This window comes from Muntiacus reevesi, chromosome 6 (assembly GCF_963930625.1).
Source record: "Muntiacus reevesi chromosome 6, mMunRee1.1, whole genome shotgun sequence".
Taxonomy (NCBI): Eukaryota; Metazoa; Chordata; class Mammalia; order Artiodactyla; family Cervidae; genus Muntiacus; species Muntiacus reevesi.
Window position 1 is genome coordinate 42624999 of NC_089254.1, and position 16637 is coordinate 42641635.

General features: G+C 38.1%; 2 protein-coding genes across 2 annotated transcripts in view; one reads left to right on the plus strand and one right to left on the minus strand.

The window, feature by feature from the left end:
• RELN (reelin) overlaps nt 1-16637 on the minus strand; it is a 530384-nt gene that overhangs the window by 286328 nt on the left and 227419 nt on the right. The window lies entirely within an intron of this gene.
• Nucleotides 934-1533, plus strand: LOC136171084 (GTP-binding nuclear protein Ran-like). The gene has a single exon (XM_065939779.1). It carries the CDS (start codon nt 934-936, stop codon nt 1531-1533), a length of 600 nt encoding a protein of 199 aa, XP_065795851.1.

Below are 16637 nucleotides of genomic sequence, written 5' to 3' on the forward strand. Positions count from 1 at the left end.
CCACACAATACAATTCTTACTTTTACAGCATGTAAAAGTGTTATCTACAGTAAGTATATGTCTTTTATCCCAAGAAGAAATAAGTTCCTCAAAGACATAAAATATGCCCGCTGAAGACACCAGCCTAAAGCTGGTAATAGATTCTCAATAAATACCTAATTGAATCGAATGCTATTTTCCTTCTTAGTTGTAATGTATTTTATGATATTTTGGAAAATAATAATTGAAGATCCAAATCTTTGAAAAATGCCAAAATAAACTCATAATGTTAAAGTTCTTTAGTATAAGCAGTTTGGATAGTTTAAATACCCAATTAATAACCAGTTGGATTTAACTCAACCAACTTTTATCATGTTTTCAATCACTAGTTAGGAAGACTCGGTGTGCTTTTTTAAAAATATACCCACTCTCTGAGATAACTAAACATTATTTCCTCAAAAAGAGGAATATAGTACACATTAAACTTGGTGAAACGAAAAGTAGACATTTCTTTGAAAAATAGTCACATGTGTATAGTATAATACACATATATATTTGGTCCAAAATCTAGTAAAGTAATGGACCTGGGAAGCTTACTTTAATCATCTCTCAGTAAGCAACTATATCAATCTAGTTTTATGCAGTGTAAAAGAAATTTGTAAGCTTGTAGAAAGTTCACCACCTTTTCTAAATTTATCAGAATAAACATACCACAGAAGAATTAGAGTAAGTAGCCTGAAGAAGTATAATATAGTTCAACAACATATATTACACTCCCACTTGGATACTAGTACCTGCTTTGCCTCATATTACTGATTTGGATGAATTACTAAGATCCTGAATTATACTAATTTGCCAAAAAGGTCTTAACTCTTTCCTTTATTAAGTATAAAATACATGCTTCAGAAAGACCCTAGCTTGGGGCGTGGAGAGGCTTCTGGAAGTAACATCACAATGGCTGCCCAAGGAGAACCCCAAGTTCAGTTCAAACTTGTATTGGTTGGTGATGGTGATACTGGAAAAACTACATTTGTGAAATGTCATCTGACTGGTGAATTTGAGAAGTATGTAGCTACCTTGGGTGTTGAGGTCCATCCTCTTGTGTTCCATACCAACAGAGGACCTATTAAGTTCAGTGTATGGGATACAGCTGGTCAGGAGAGATTTGGTAGGCTGAGAGATGGCTATTATATACAAGCTCAGTGTGCCATTATAATGTTTGATGTAACATCAAGAGTTACTTACAAGAATGTGCCTAACTGGCATAGAGATCTGGTACGAGTGTGTGAGAACATCCCAATTGTGTTGTGTGGCAGCAAAGTGGATGTTAAGGACAGAAAGGTTAAGGAAAAGTCAATTGTCTTCCACCGAAAGAAAAAGCTTCAGTACTATGACGTTTCTGCCAAAAGTAACTACAACTTTGAAAAGCCCTTCCTCTGGCTTGCTACAAAATTGATTGGAGACCCTAACTTGGAGTTTGTCGCCATGCCTGCTCTTGCCCCGCCAGAAGTGGTCATGGACCCAGCCTTGGCAGCACAGTATGAGCCGATTTAGAGGTTGCTCAGACAACTGCTCTCCCGGATGAAGATGACGACCTGTGAGAAGTGAAGCTGGGGCCCAGCGTCGGAAGTCTGGTTTTATAGGCAGCTGTCCTGTGACGTCAGTGGTGCAGCGTGCTTGCCACTTTATTACATAGCTAAGCAGAACATGTGCTTAATCTCTGGATGCTGAAGGAGATGGATGGGCTTTGGAGTGAATGTGGCAGTTAAGAAAAAAAATACCCTCATTTTTTGGACCTGCATATTTAGGTGTTTTGGAACACAGTTGTTTCCTCCTTGAGTTTCAAATATAAGACTGCTATAGTTACATGACAATATTGAGAGGTGGAATCTTGTTTGTTACTGTCATTCCCATTCCTTTTCATTTAGAATCAGAATAAAGTTGTATTTCAAATATCTAAAAAAAAAAAAAAAAGAAAAGAAAGACCCTAGCTCGTCAACCTTCCAATGCTTGTAGTGGCATATCTCCAAGTATACATTTCCTGCTCCTTTCCATTGAACTGACTCATCGTTCTAGATTGACTGAACGTTTTATCTCAATGTTCTGTTGGTCTGTTTCTAATTATCTGCCTCTCTAAGGACTCTAAACTGCCCTCACCCATTATCAACTTTGGTCCAATTTCACAACTCCTTTGAATCTGAAATTGCATGACTGACAGTAGCTACCTCATAAAGTTGCCAAATGGCTTAAACTGGGAAGCTTTGCTTCTAAGAATGAGAGAGAACAAAAATGCTCCTAAAGAAATAGGCTTTGGCTTTGGAGAAAATAGGATAGAACACACATTTAACAGAAGTATAAGACATCTTAATTCTTCCATGTGCCTCTGAATCGTGATAAGAAGATGAGGTCAGATGATGACCACAGGCAGACACAGGGGAGGATGCACTGAGAGTGAGGGCCCTGCCAGTTGTCAGAGGAGACTGAAGGGAGAGGAAGACAACAACAACTTGGAGTTGTTCTGTACTCAGAGCGGTGACTGAGGGGGAGAATTTTATAACACGGTCCTTGATTTAGCTTCACTAGTGGGTTTCCCAGGTGGCACTAGTGGTAAAGAACCTGCTTGCCAATGCAGGAGACCTAACAGATGCAGGTTCGATTTATAGGTTGGGAAGATCCCCTGGGCGTGGCAACCCACTCCAGTATTCTTGCCTGTGGAATCCCATGGACAGAGGAGCTTGGTGGTCTACAGTCCAAAAGGTCACAAAGAACCAGACATGGCTGAAGCAACTTAGCACACATGCACACAGCTTCACTGGTGAAACTATATATATAATGGCTGGACAGAATTTTACACTGTGAGAGACTCAACCAAACACAGAGCTGTTAACAAATCTGGATATTTCTAGACTCACAAAAACAATTAGTTGTACACCCTCCACTACAGAACAAATTCACTTCTGAGAATACCAGGAGTTCATCTTGGTTTACAGAAACCCTTGATACTTATGAAATCATTTGTCTTCCCACAAATGTTGGGGCAATTCAGATTAATATGAAGTTTCCACTAAGAACTTGTAAACTCTCATAAACCACGCAACAGTTAGAGACCAAACTTTCAATGATGTCTTAGAATTAAAGTACAGTTATCACGGGATACCATATCCTGCAGTTGGATTTCACAGATCACTCCAAGGAGTTCCATGAGTACTGGCAATGTACAAACAAACCCAACTCATAATTCTGGATATCTATTAATTTTTACTAATTCTAGGCAAGATGGCAACATCACTATCTTTGTTAACAGAACATGTAACATAAAGAATAAACATTCATGTTTCAATGAACTCTAGATCTTGTTCAAAATATTAGCAGATCTCTGTAATTTTTACCCACAAAGTTAATGTCATTGAGATCCACAAAAACTGAAAAACTATGTTCTTTGTAAAGCCTGACAATTTAAAGTAACTTAGCTAAATTGGAAATTGAGCTAAAGTGGTATCTTGGCAATTTAAGGAGTATACCAAACGTCACCAAAATGAGCCAACTCCATCACAACTACAGATAAGAAATGAAATGCTAAATAGGTAAGTTAAAATGAAGATTCTACGTTACTTTAAAAAATAAAGTGAAACAAGTCAACACAATGTAAGAATCATGATAGAGTCTCACCAAAGCCTCCATGTCTTTTAAAAGCATGTTTTCAGCAAAGGATTAGGATTGAAAGCATGCCAAACTCTGACTGGTTTTTAGGTGAGAAATCCAAAATTTTTTTAAATTTAAAAGCATAATATAGTCTTTTCATACTAGATAGGGAATAAACGTTCATAAGAGTCCAAGTCACTCATAAATGTGCATTAATCATTTGTTTTTCCAGATTCCTTTCAGTGTTTGTGATAGTGCTACGGAAAAGTTACTCATCCTCCAAGTTCTGTAGCTGGACCCATACAGATTGTTTTGGTAAAATATAAAGCTTTATATAAAAAATGAAATGCTTTTGTGTTATTCTAGGTCTTTCCTTAGACAAACATTTTCCAAGATGCTACTTTTAAATGACCTGAATATTAGGTATGTAATTTCACTAAAATTTCATGGGCTATATAAAAAAGATGAGAATGGATTTTTTAATTGATAAGCTAATATAGTTGAAAATAAAAGAAACCTGAATCATTGTTTTTAGGAAATACTTAAAAATTTATTTTAAAAAATATGTTCCTTGTAGAGCTTCCCATTTACTCAGTTGTGCTGTTCTTGAAATGGTTTACTAATCTCCATGAATTACAAGAAAAAGACTGGAATTGACTTGAATGAATACAGGAACTCATATTGGTGCAAATCTGATAATTATGCAAAGAATAGTGAAGGATTATTATGTGAAACAACTGTAAAGAGATCCAACTTACAACAAATCAATTCACACCATAAAGACTGAGGAGATCTAACATGAAAAAGGTAAATTCAGTAGCAAAGTTTTCAAAGAAAAATGTGCTTTCTTGTTTCTTTAAACAAGGTTATTATTCATCCATTTAAAATACAAGTACAAAGAGCATGTACTGACACTTTGTTGAGTAAATGAACAAAAGCACTCAGCCCACATATGTTAACATACCAGTGTGCTGGTGCTGGGTCCAGAGTTGCAAGAGTTGAAGTTACTAAGGAATATGTTTACATTTTTGGAGGGTGAGATTTTTTTTTTTAATAGTTCATTATTTTTCACTCAGTGTGAGTTACTCTGACCTCCACTATAATATGAAAATAACCAGTTATCAATATCTTTCCAAACTTTTAAACACAGCTAATGTTAAATATCTATGTTTAGTACTAGATAGTTACTCTGTGAAAATTCCCTTTCAAATTCTAAATGTATTTTTTCCATTATCTCCAATTACTTAGAGAATGTCACTGAATATAATTAACAATTTGTCCCTATGACACTACCAACAGAGGACTTGCTGAACTCTGTAGGTTCAAATGGAAGATTGGGAAACATCTGTAAACTTAAACAGAAAGCAAAAAAAGATCTTCATGACCCAGATAATCATGATGGTGTGATCACTCACCTAGAGCCAGATATCCTGGAATGTGAAGTCAAGTAGACCTTAGGAAGCATCGCTATGAACAAAGCTAGTGGAGGTGATGGAATTCCAGTTGAGCCATTTCAAGTCCTAAAAGATGATGCTGTGAATGTGCTGCACTCAATATGCCAGCAAATTTGGAAAACTCAGCAATGGCCACAGGACTGGAAAAGGTCAGTTTTCATTCCAATCCCAAAGAAAGGCAATCCCAAAGAATGCTCAAAGTACCACACAATTGAACTCATCTCACACGCTAGTAAAGTAATGCTCAAAAGTCTCCAAGTCAGGCTTCAGCAATATGTGAACCGTGAACTTCCAGATGTTCAAGCGGGTGTTAGAAAAGGCAGAGGAACCAGAGATCAAATTTCCAGCATCCACGGGATCATCGGAAAAGCAAGAGAGTTCCAGAAAAACATCTATTTCTGCTTTATTGACTATGCCAAAGCTTTTGACTGTGTGGAGCACAATAAACTGTAGAAAATTCTGAAAGAGACGGGAATACCAGACCAGCTGACCTGCCTCTTGAGAAACCTGTATGCAGGTCAGGAAGCAACAATTAGAACTGGACATGGAACAACAGACTGGTTCCAAATAGGAAAAGGAGTATGTCAAGGCTGTATATTGTCACCTTGATAATTTAACTTATACGCAGAGTACATCATGAGAAACGCTGGGCTGGAAGAAGCACAAGCTGGAATCAAGATTGCCGGGAGAAATATCAATAACCTCAGATGCAAATGACACCAACCTTATGGCAGAAAGCAAAGAACTAAAGAGCCTCTTAATGAAAGTGAAGAAGAAGAGTAAAAAAGTTGGCTTAAAGCTCAACATTCAGAAAACTAAGATCATGGCATCTGTCCCCACTACTTTGTGGCAAATAGATGGGGAAACAGTGGAAACAGAGACAGACTTTATTTTGGGGGGCTCCAAAATCACTGCAGATGGTGACTGCAGCCATGAAATTAAAAGACGCTTACTCCTTGGAAGAAAAGTTATGACCAACCTAGACAGCATATTAAAAAGCAGAGACATTACTTTGCCACAAAGGTCCATCTAGTCAAGGCTACGATTTTTCCAGTAGTCGCGTATGGATGTGAGAGTTGGACTATAAAGAAAGCGGAGCACCGAAGAATTGATGCTTTTGAACTGTGGTGTTGGAGAAGACTCTTGAGAGTCCCTTGGACTGCAAGGAGATCCAACCAGTCCATCCTAAAGGAGATCAGTTCTGAATATTCATTGGAAGGACTGATGCTGAAGCTGAGACTCCAATACTTTGGCCACCTGATGTGAAGGACTGGCTCATTTGAAAAGATGCTGATGTTGGGAAAGATTGAAGGTGGGAAGAGAAGGGGACGACAGAGGATGAGATGGTTGAATGGCATCATTGACTCAATGGACATGAGTTTGAGTAAATTCTGGGAGTTGGTGATGGACAGGGAGGCCTGACGTGATGCAGTCCATGAGGTCGCAAAGAGTCGGACATGACTGAGCGACTGAACTGAACTGAAGTGAAACGGGAAGCAACTGATGCCGTTTGGGTCTTGGAGCTCACAGCCATGCTTCTCTTAATTGCATTCTAACAGCTTAAATCTTTGGGTGTTTTTAGTAAATATCATAAACATGGATCATTATATAATTTCCCAATATTAAAGGAAAAACTATTCCTATCATCAATTCAATTTGTCCAAGAGACAAATTACATGCTGAAAGAAAAGCTTCATTTCTTAAAAGGATTTCTGTGTTTACTCTGTTTCAAAAGTTGAGGTCACCAGCAACTGATGAGATCACAGTGGCCTAGAATAAGCATGTTAGAAAGAATGGGGTTGCATTTAATTCCTCCAAAAACTGTTCTTTTCACAAGTGTTTTTCTTTCAAATGACTTATTTTGAGGAAGAAACTTTTGGGTAACCATGTGACTCCAAAATTTTTTTCAGTCAACATGTTCAAAAAATTATTTACTGCAAAGGATGGCAATTTCAATATGGTGGGAAGAAAAAGAAAGGGTTGTCTGAAAATGAATTGAGGGAGTGGGTAATGAACTTTGTGTTAATATCATTGATTATTTTTTTAAATCTTTGAATCAGGCAAGCACTATACAGATGATGCTAGGAATTTTTTATAGATACAGGTATTAGGTTATGGGAACTATAGCTCCTGAATCATTTTAGAATTCAAAGGCCCTAGGTAGTTTTGCCTCAGGTATCTCTTCACCTAATTTGAAATTCAAATGTATGAAACTTCCAAAGCTAAATATGACAAATTAGACACGGTCTGTGAAGTTACCATTTAATGAGCTATGAACCTAGACTTTCATCTCCCCAGGAATAATTTCTTTATTACTTTTTTGTATTTTATTGCAATAAAGCACCATTTGACCTTCAAGTATGATAATTAAGCTTCCAAAAATGTTATAAATTTAGAGTGAAAATAGTTCTCTGTATATTCAGGAATATACTTATGATCAGTATAAAAGATTATTTAATATTTAAAGACAGTTAAATTATACACAGAATCAGCAATATTAGAAAGCATTTTTCTCTTCCCTTCCTCTCCTATTTCCCATCTCAATTTGATTTGTGTCTCATAACAATTTATCATCACTCATATTCTAAAATATATGAAATAGGAGCAAAACTAAAAAATATTTTTGTAACCTACAACTGGGGAACAGAGAACTCTTTCAGTAAGACTTCTTCTAGGAGCTGTCAATAATGGGATCTTATACACTAAAACCTGTGACTCATTGTCTTGCTTTACCTTTTCTGGGGGTAGATACTCATGTACTTTCTCATATACTTGGCTTATGATAAGTGAAAAATCAGAATGTAGAACAATGTAACATCTGAATCGCTGGTGAATTGCTATTTTTTAAAAATACTACTACTATGTAATAATTTTTTAAAAATCTTAGATCTTGTATACCCATGGCTGATTCATGTCAATGTATGGCAAAAACCACTACAATATTGTAAGGTAATTAGCCTCCAATTAAAATAAATTAATTAATTTAAAAAAACTTAGATCTTTGAGAACTTTAAGAGATGAAGTTCATAGATGGGGCAGAGGACAGGAAGTGCAACCATAAAGTAACCTTTATCCTGACAATATATGGCCTTTAAATAATGTTCAGAGGGGGCAAAAAAATAATTAGAATTACCATCATCCAATAATAATAATAATAATAACAACAATACTAATATCACTAATAAGAAGAACAGAAACAAGAAGAAACCTTCTTGCTACTGTTAGCAGAAATTTGTTAGAGGTCTCTTGATATCTATTCTTCCCTTCTGTATTTCCTCTGGACAGCAGCCCCTAGTTAAAGGTATATTTGATAGTGTCCCCTGCAGCTTCTGTGGCAAAGGAATTAAGTTCTGTTTGTCGGAAGGTGAACAGAAGTGATGCGGGCCACTTTCAGAGCCACGTCATGCCCTTCAAAGGAGTGGGCATGCTTCTTGACCCTCTACCCATCATGCTGTGAGGACATGGTCCCTGGATATGGAAGCTATGTGCTGTACACAGAAAGCCACTCCACCAGCCCTGGACCGTCTACCTCCAGATTGCTTTATTACTGAGAAATAAATACACTTCTAGGCATTTATGCCACCTGCAGTTTAAGCATATGCCAAAGAAGCTTAGTCTATATTCTAACTAAAAGAATTATTTCTTGTGGGCTGGGGAATGTGTCCTTTTTGGAAAGGGTATCCTCAAAAGTCTGTCTAGTCAAGCTATGGTTTTCCCAGTAGTCATGTATGAATGTGAGAGTTGGACCATAAGCACTGAGCACTGAGCACCAAAGAATTGGTGCTTTTGAACTGTGGTGTTGGAGAAGACTCCTGAGAGTCCCTTGACTGCAAGGAGTTCAAACCAGTCAATCCTAAAGGAAATCAGTCCTGAATATTCATTGGAAGGACTGATGCTGAAGCTGAAAATCCAATACTTTGGCCACCTGATGCCAAGAACTGACTCATTGGAAAAGACCCTGATGCTGGGAAAGATTGAAGGCAGGAGGAGAAGAGCACGACAGAGGATAAGATGTTTGGATGGCATCGCCAACTCGACGGACATGAGTTTGAGCAAGCTCAGGGGGTTGGTGATAGACAGAAAAGCCTGGTGTGCTGCAGTCCATGGGTCATAAAGAGTCAGACACGACTGAGGGACTGAACTGAACTGATCCTCTCTGTATCTCAGACATAATCCTAAAGGCCAGAATGGAAATTAGAGTTGACAAGACTGAGCTCCTGTGAGCAGAGACTTAATTTGTATATCTCTGCACCCCCGTGCCTACCAATGTCTGGCACACAGTTGCTCCAAAAACATTAGATGATTGGTTATGGATAACATCAGTAAGATATTATTGCTCAAACTGTTGCTGTTAGAAACTTCTAATGTTTTCCTCTGTTCCCTTCCCTCTTAGTTACTTGTACAAATGTCAGTGTCTTCATTTTAGCGTTTCACTTTCCTTTATGTAGCTAAGGATAAATTGCACAACTCACTTTTTATAAAATAGACGTAAGGCAGCTAACAAAGAAAGGCAATCAAACAAGACAGTAACATGGAGAAGGGTAACATCAAATCAGGATAGGAAAAATACATTCAGTGGAGATAAATATGCAAGATGCATACTCTGATGTCTTAAGTTTGGTTCTGAAACTAAAAAGTTACATAAGTTGAAGAGTTTATACAAGAAAAGCACACACATTGCTCAGAAGAGGGTGGCTATTTCACATATAGAGAATTAAAAGAAGTTTCTCCTGTGGCTTCTTAGAAAGGATACACTGTGCAATGCAATGAACATCATTTAAAATAATATTCATCCAACCGTGAGCTGAGTAGGGCGATTCCTAATAAAGTCCAAAATGCAATGCAAAAGAAGTGCACAATGTTTAAGTACGATTGTAAAAACTGTTCTGGGGATATAGGAGATGAATGTTGGCTGGCAATTAAAGAAATAAAAGTAATTAGACAATCTGCGAAAGCTACACCTGTTCTATATGGGTCATTCATTCCTTCAACTAATCTCTGAGTACCGACTAAGTGCCAGACACTGTGTCAGATTCTAGGAATGTAAAAATGACCCAATATCTGCTTGACCAAGGGTTTCAAAGTGCAGGAGGAAATACATATAGAAATTAACACATGACAATGCAATAAGGTAAACTAACTTTAATTCATAAGTATAAGATGATTAGGGATAAAAATAAAAATGATGAAGGAGGAGAGATTTAAACTGGATCTTTAAGGATGAGTGCAACTTCATCAGTAATATGAGAAGTGGATTCTGGGTAAAGAAACTGGCTTAGACAGGATGGCATGTTTGGTTAAGGCTAAAGTAGAGAGTTTGCTTTTAGGTGAGGGTGGGAAGGATGAAGAGAGCATACATGCAGAGATGAGGTTGGAAAGAGAGGCAGGGTCAGATCATGTAGGGCCTTGAAAGCAGGTTCAACACAGCAAATGAAGGCAGTTACAGGAATTGATGCTGGGAGGAAAAAATTAGGTTTTTATTGAAGAATACTTTCATAGATGTATGGAAGACATGAACCAAAGATTAGCTATAGGTACACAAAGAAAAGAATTGGTTCAAGAGATATTAAAAAGATAAAATAACTTGGTCTTAGACACATTAAGTGTACACATGGATGAAAGAATGAAGAAAGAAATATTACTTAGGTCTCTGTTTAGTGACTGGGTTGAATATGTCACTGACCAGAATGCAATAAAGGAGAGCAATTTGGAGGAAATGTCAAATTCATTTTAGTATATACTGAGTTCAAGGTATCTATGGAATCCAAATGTCAGTGTCTAGTAAGAATAACAATGTGTGCATGTATGCTAAGTCACTTTGGTCATGTCTAACTGTTTGGGACACTATCAATTGTAGTCTACCAGGCTCCTCTGTCCGTGGGATTCTCCAGGCAAGAATACTGGAGTGAGTTGCCATGCTTTCCTCCAAGGGATCTTCCCGCCAAGGGATATAATCCAGGTCTCTTAAGCCTCCTGCACTGGCAGGTGGGTTCTTTACTGCTAGTGCCACCTGGGAAGCTCAACAATAACAATCAATCAGTTCAGTCGCTCAGTCATGTCTGACTCTTTGTTACCCCATGAACCGCAACACACCAGGCTTTCTTGTCCACCACCAACTCCCGAAGTCCACCCAAACCCATGTCCATTGAGTCGGTGATGCCATCCAAACATTTCATCCTCTGTTGTCCCCTTCTCCTCCTGCCCTCAATCTTCCCAGCAGCAGGGTCTTTTCAAATGAGTCAGTCCTTCGCATCAGGTGGCCAAAGTGTTGGAGTTTCAGCTTCAACATCAGTCCTTCCAATGAACACCCAGGACTGATCTCCTTTAGGATGAACTGGTTGGATCTCCTTGCAGTCCAAGGGACTCTCAAGAGTCTTCTCCAACACCACAGTTCAAAAGCATCAATTCTTCAGTGCTCAGCTTTCTTTATAGTCCAACTCTCACATCCATACATGACCACCGGAAAAATCATAGCCTTGATTGGATGGACCTTTGTTGACAAAGTAATGTCTCTGCTTTTTAATATGCTGTCTAGGTTGGTCATAACTTTCCTTCCAAGGAGTAAGCATCTTTTAATTTCATGGCTGCAATCACCATCTGCAGTGATTTTGGAGCCCAGAAAAATAAAGTCAGCTACTGTTTCCATTGTTTTCCCATCTATTTGCCATGAAGTGATGCGAACAGACGCCATGATCTGAATTTTCTGAATGGTGAACAATAACAACAGTTAAAATTTACAGAGTATTTACATGCTAGCCAGTGTGCTATGCACATCTTTACTGCATTTAATTCTCACAACTTCACTATGTTTCTTCTGGACATAGAATATTGTGCCAGGATCTTGGGAACGGTATGGGATGACCAAAAATGTAGGTACTATTATTTTCTCTATTTTACAGTTAGGGACTTAAAGCTTTGAAAGAGTAGAAAGTACCAAATTAGAAATTGGAACCCAGGGTACATAGTGCCAAACTCTGTTCTCTCAACCACTTTGCGTTACAGACTCTCTGAATAAGCACCAGGCAAATGCACAGGGCTCAGGAGATGAAAATCACAGGTGTGAGTGAGATCACCAGCGACAATATAAAAAAGTCTAAAATAAGTCACTAGACAGACCACTCCCAAATCCAGAATATATCCATGGGAAGTTTCATAACTCATTAAGGAAACTGAGAAGGAGCAAGGAAGTCAGGTAGGGTGACGATCAGAGTCCTTTGGATTGGCTGGCACCTACTGGGTTATTGGTGACCTAGAGGATGACTGTTACCATAGAGAGTTGGCAGGAGAGGTCAGGTGGCACGGTTAGCAGGAAAGCCGGAGAACACACACTACCCTTTCAAGAAGCTAGACTGTGAGAAAGAATGATGGTCAGAGAAGTACTCTCATTTAGACAGAGAATTCCTGCTCAGAGCAGCAGTGGCTTTGGCCTGTTTAAACACTGAGGAGGAGGGGATGGTGAAGAGGAAAAGGCTGACAAGATGGGAAAGAGAAGGCAAAACTGTTGACTCAGGTCTCAGAGGAGAAGGGGGGAATGCCATTCCACTGAGTTTATGTTTTTTCTGTAAATGTGTTTTGGTCTTTCTCTTCTATATTTGGACTAATAATATCTATATTATAAGCTATTTACGAACAGGATGTGAAACTGCCTTATATTGCCACTCAATTCTCATGCGTCTGGTATAATGTTCCACATATGTCCATAGAGGACACAGAATAATGTGCATGAATTAATATTAATGAATTCCAATGCTTACAAATAAAATTATGAGCATCTGTATTGATGGTTACATTAAACAACTGAATCTTCAAATGTAAAAATAAGGTTGGATTAATAAGCTACATGAAATAATATTTCACGAGAGCTAAAATAAAATTGTAATTTATATGTGTTTACAACAGCTTTGCTCTCTCCTAAGTGACTATATAGATCCAATCCTAGTTTTTTCCTTCAAAATATGGGGGACTCTAGCAGATTAGATAGCAGCTTGAGTAGAAAGTGTATTTCTGTAGGCATCCAAAAGAACTCAATGTCAAATTCTTCTCGGGCATAAATCTTGATATTTTGACTTTGGACTAGATAAAGCTGTCAAGAGGGAATGTATATAGCCCTGGGAACTGAAAAGAAGGTTGTTTAAATCTATGTTCAATCATCTTAGCATAAACAGCATCAGCCCAAAACACCATTCTTCAGGAAATTAAAAAAGGAGTCAGACCCACCTAGAGCCAGTAGCAAGGAATTTTACTGTGACTCCAATGAGTTCTCTCTTCATCATTCCCTTAATCTTGTCTGTTGTCAGGATCACTTAGGGACACATTTTGCCAGCCAACACCCCAGGAGGACATCAGTTCTTTCCCCTATTGGGTAGTTTGTAAGACCTTGAAGAAAGACTGGGGGATCCTGTATGATTTTACAGAACATCCTAATTCAGTTCTCTTCGTTTGTAAATTACAAAATGCAGAATCTCAGGAATAGCAGTTGGAACTGCTAAACTGAAATGTAAACTACAAAATAGCCATGGGGAAAACAGATGTCTTTAGCTAGCAGAAGTTTTATCACTGGGCATATTCAAGTGAAATACATCATTCATTACTTTTCACTTATCAATCCAATGCATATGATAAAACTCAATTCTAACTATTAGTCAATTTTTACGTGTTTTGTCTGAATTAATAAAAAAAAATTGCATTTGAAGATACTGGAAAGGCATTTAGTAATATAAGTTACTGAGCACTCAAGGATAGCCAATGGAAAATTTCAGCAGATCTGACCTACAATTCATATAATATTTGGGTATAAAAGTATTCTTTTTTCCTCGGCTCTACTGAGATATAATTGATAAATAAAAATTGCATATATTAAGAAAAACAACTCGATGCTTTGATGTATATACATATTCATCTTAAAATAATGACCACAATCAAACTAAGGAACATAACCATCACCTCACATTGAGAGGTTAAAGGAATCACCTCATTCACTTTATAGACTTACTTAGTGAACTTTTTAATCTTCTCTATTTCACAGTTTAAATAAACTTTAGCCAATTCTTACTAAAAAAGATTAAAGAATTCCTGAGTTCAGGTCTGAATGAAATAAATACATGTATGCCCACCACCATGATTCAATGGCCCTCAGAGAATGTAGTCACACTTTCTACCCCTCACTGTTCTGAGGGTGATGAACAGCAGAAAAACTGCTGTGCCTGGCAGAAGGTAGCCAAGGTTTACTGCTCCAACTGTAAGCCTGACCCCTTTCCTCCTGACATAAAACATTTGCCTTTGGTTACATCCACTTCCATCAACACAACAACAGAGAATTCCAGCATGGTTTATAAATGGCATGCACCCTTTGGGGGCACGAGAAGGCACGATTACTGGAGGCCGTTAAGTCTGCCATCTGGCCTTGCTAAATAATCGATGTGTATGTTTGAAGAGGCTATGCCAAGAAGCACACAGGCCAATGAATATACATACACACTGTAATCTCCCTGCCCCCGCCTCCACCGTGATCTGTGTTCACGGCTGGATCAGCAGTGACCATGCTGATATGCTCATATCCCCTTCACACTTGCCACTTTTGTTTCACAAGGGCTCAAAAGTGTGTGTTCTCTTCTAGGTGTTCAGGGAATTAAGGCAGCAGTAGCGATCTTGTTTTTTGAAGTAGTGCCTCCCAAGGGTTTTTAATGTTGGATTTTTTAAATTTAAGAATCTATTTCAATTCCATATATATGTGTGTTAGTATGCTGTAATGTTCTTTATCTTTCTGGCTTACTTCACTCTGTATAATAGGCTGGTAATGATAACCCTGTATGCAAAACAGAAAAAGAGACACAGATGTACAGAACAGAATTTTGGACTCTGTGGGAGAAGGCGAGGGAGGGATGTTTCGAGAGAACAGCATCAAAACATGTATATTATCTATAGTGAAACAGATCACCAGCCCAGGTGGGATGCATGAGACAAGGGCTCGTGTCTGGTGCACTGGGAAGACCCAGAGGAATCGGGTGGAGAGGGAGGTGGGAGGGGGGGTCGAGATGGGGAATACATGTAAATCCATGGCTGATTCATGTCAGTGTATGACAAAACCCACTACAATATTGTAAAGTAATTAGCCTCCAACTAATAAAAGTAAATGAAAAAAAAAAAGAGTCTATTTGGTAAAACAGAACCAACCTTGAGGCCAGCCAGAGATCTGGATTCTAACCCTGCCACTTATGGGCTTCTCATGTGGCTCCAGTGAAGAACGAGCCTGCCAATGCAGGAGCCACAAGAGACTCAGGTTCAGTCCCTGGGTCAGAAAGACCCCCTGGAGGAGGGCATGGCAACCCACTCCAGTATTCTTGCCTGAAGAATCCCATGGACAGAGGAACCTGGTAGGCTACAATACATAGGGTCACAGAGTCGGACACAACTGAAGCCACATAACACTGCACATAACACAACACATGCCACTTATAAGTGGTATACGGTTTGTGAAGTTAACTTTCCTGGCCTCATTGCTAACCTCAACTAGAGATCCAGGATCAGGAGTGTAAATTCAAATATTATTCGTCAATCCCAGTCTGTATATAAGACATTCATTAACATTTTCAGCAAACTCTTTCTGTATGACTCTGAGGGGTATGGATTAGGTGTGTAACAGCTCTTTGTAGACTCTTTGATAGTAATTTCTGCAAAATACTGATTTCTTCTATTTCCTTTCAGGTTTTCAGTCAATTCTGAAATGGCCTAAATGTTTTGCTTTGATCACCTCTAACAGTAGTTCACAGTGAAAATAAATAGTGACAGACTTTAGAAAAGAAAATAAACAGTGACAGATTTTATTTTCTGGGCTCCAGAATCACTGCAGATGGTGACTGTAGCCATGAAATTAACAGACGCTTGCTCCTTGGAAGAAAAGCTATGACTAAACTAGAAAGCATATTAAAAAGCAGAGACATTACTTTGCCAACAAAGGTCCATGTAGTCAAGGCTATGATTTTTCCAGTAGTCATGTATGGATGTGAGTTGGACCATAAAGAAAGCTGAGCACCAAGACAATACAAACATATGTTGGAATCTTTGCTGTATGATTTTTCATTGTCAACTGTTAGCTACCCAATTGTGACTCAAGCAACCTTATATACTGAAAAGATTTGTTCATGAAAGTGACTGAATTTGCAGTAATGCAGACAAATACTATCATACAGCTATTTCTGAGTTGATTTTGCTATGAAATCCATTTTTTCCATTTTCAAATACTCAAAAAATTCAACTCTCAGCCATATAATCATATTTTGGTTAATATCTGACCTCACAAGGTTTTACACACTTCATGATGATATATAAAAGTTTTACTCTTTCCAGAGTAAAACACGATAAATCTTTGCATATGTTTTGAAGTTACTAAGATAGGCAACTGGGTGGATGTCTTTAAAATGCAATTTTACTCAGATTTAAAGTCAAGTCATGAATTTAACTTGATGAAGCAAGTGAAAAGTAAATATCTATGAAAGAAAAAGCTGGCTTAAACTCAACATTCAGAAAACTAAGATCATGGCATCTGGTTCCAATACTTCATGG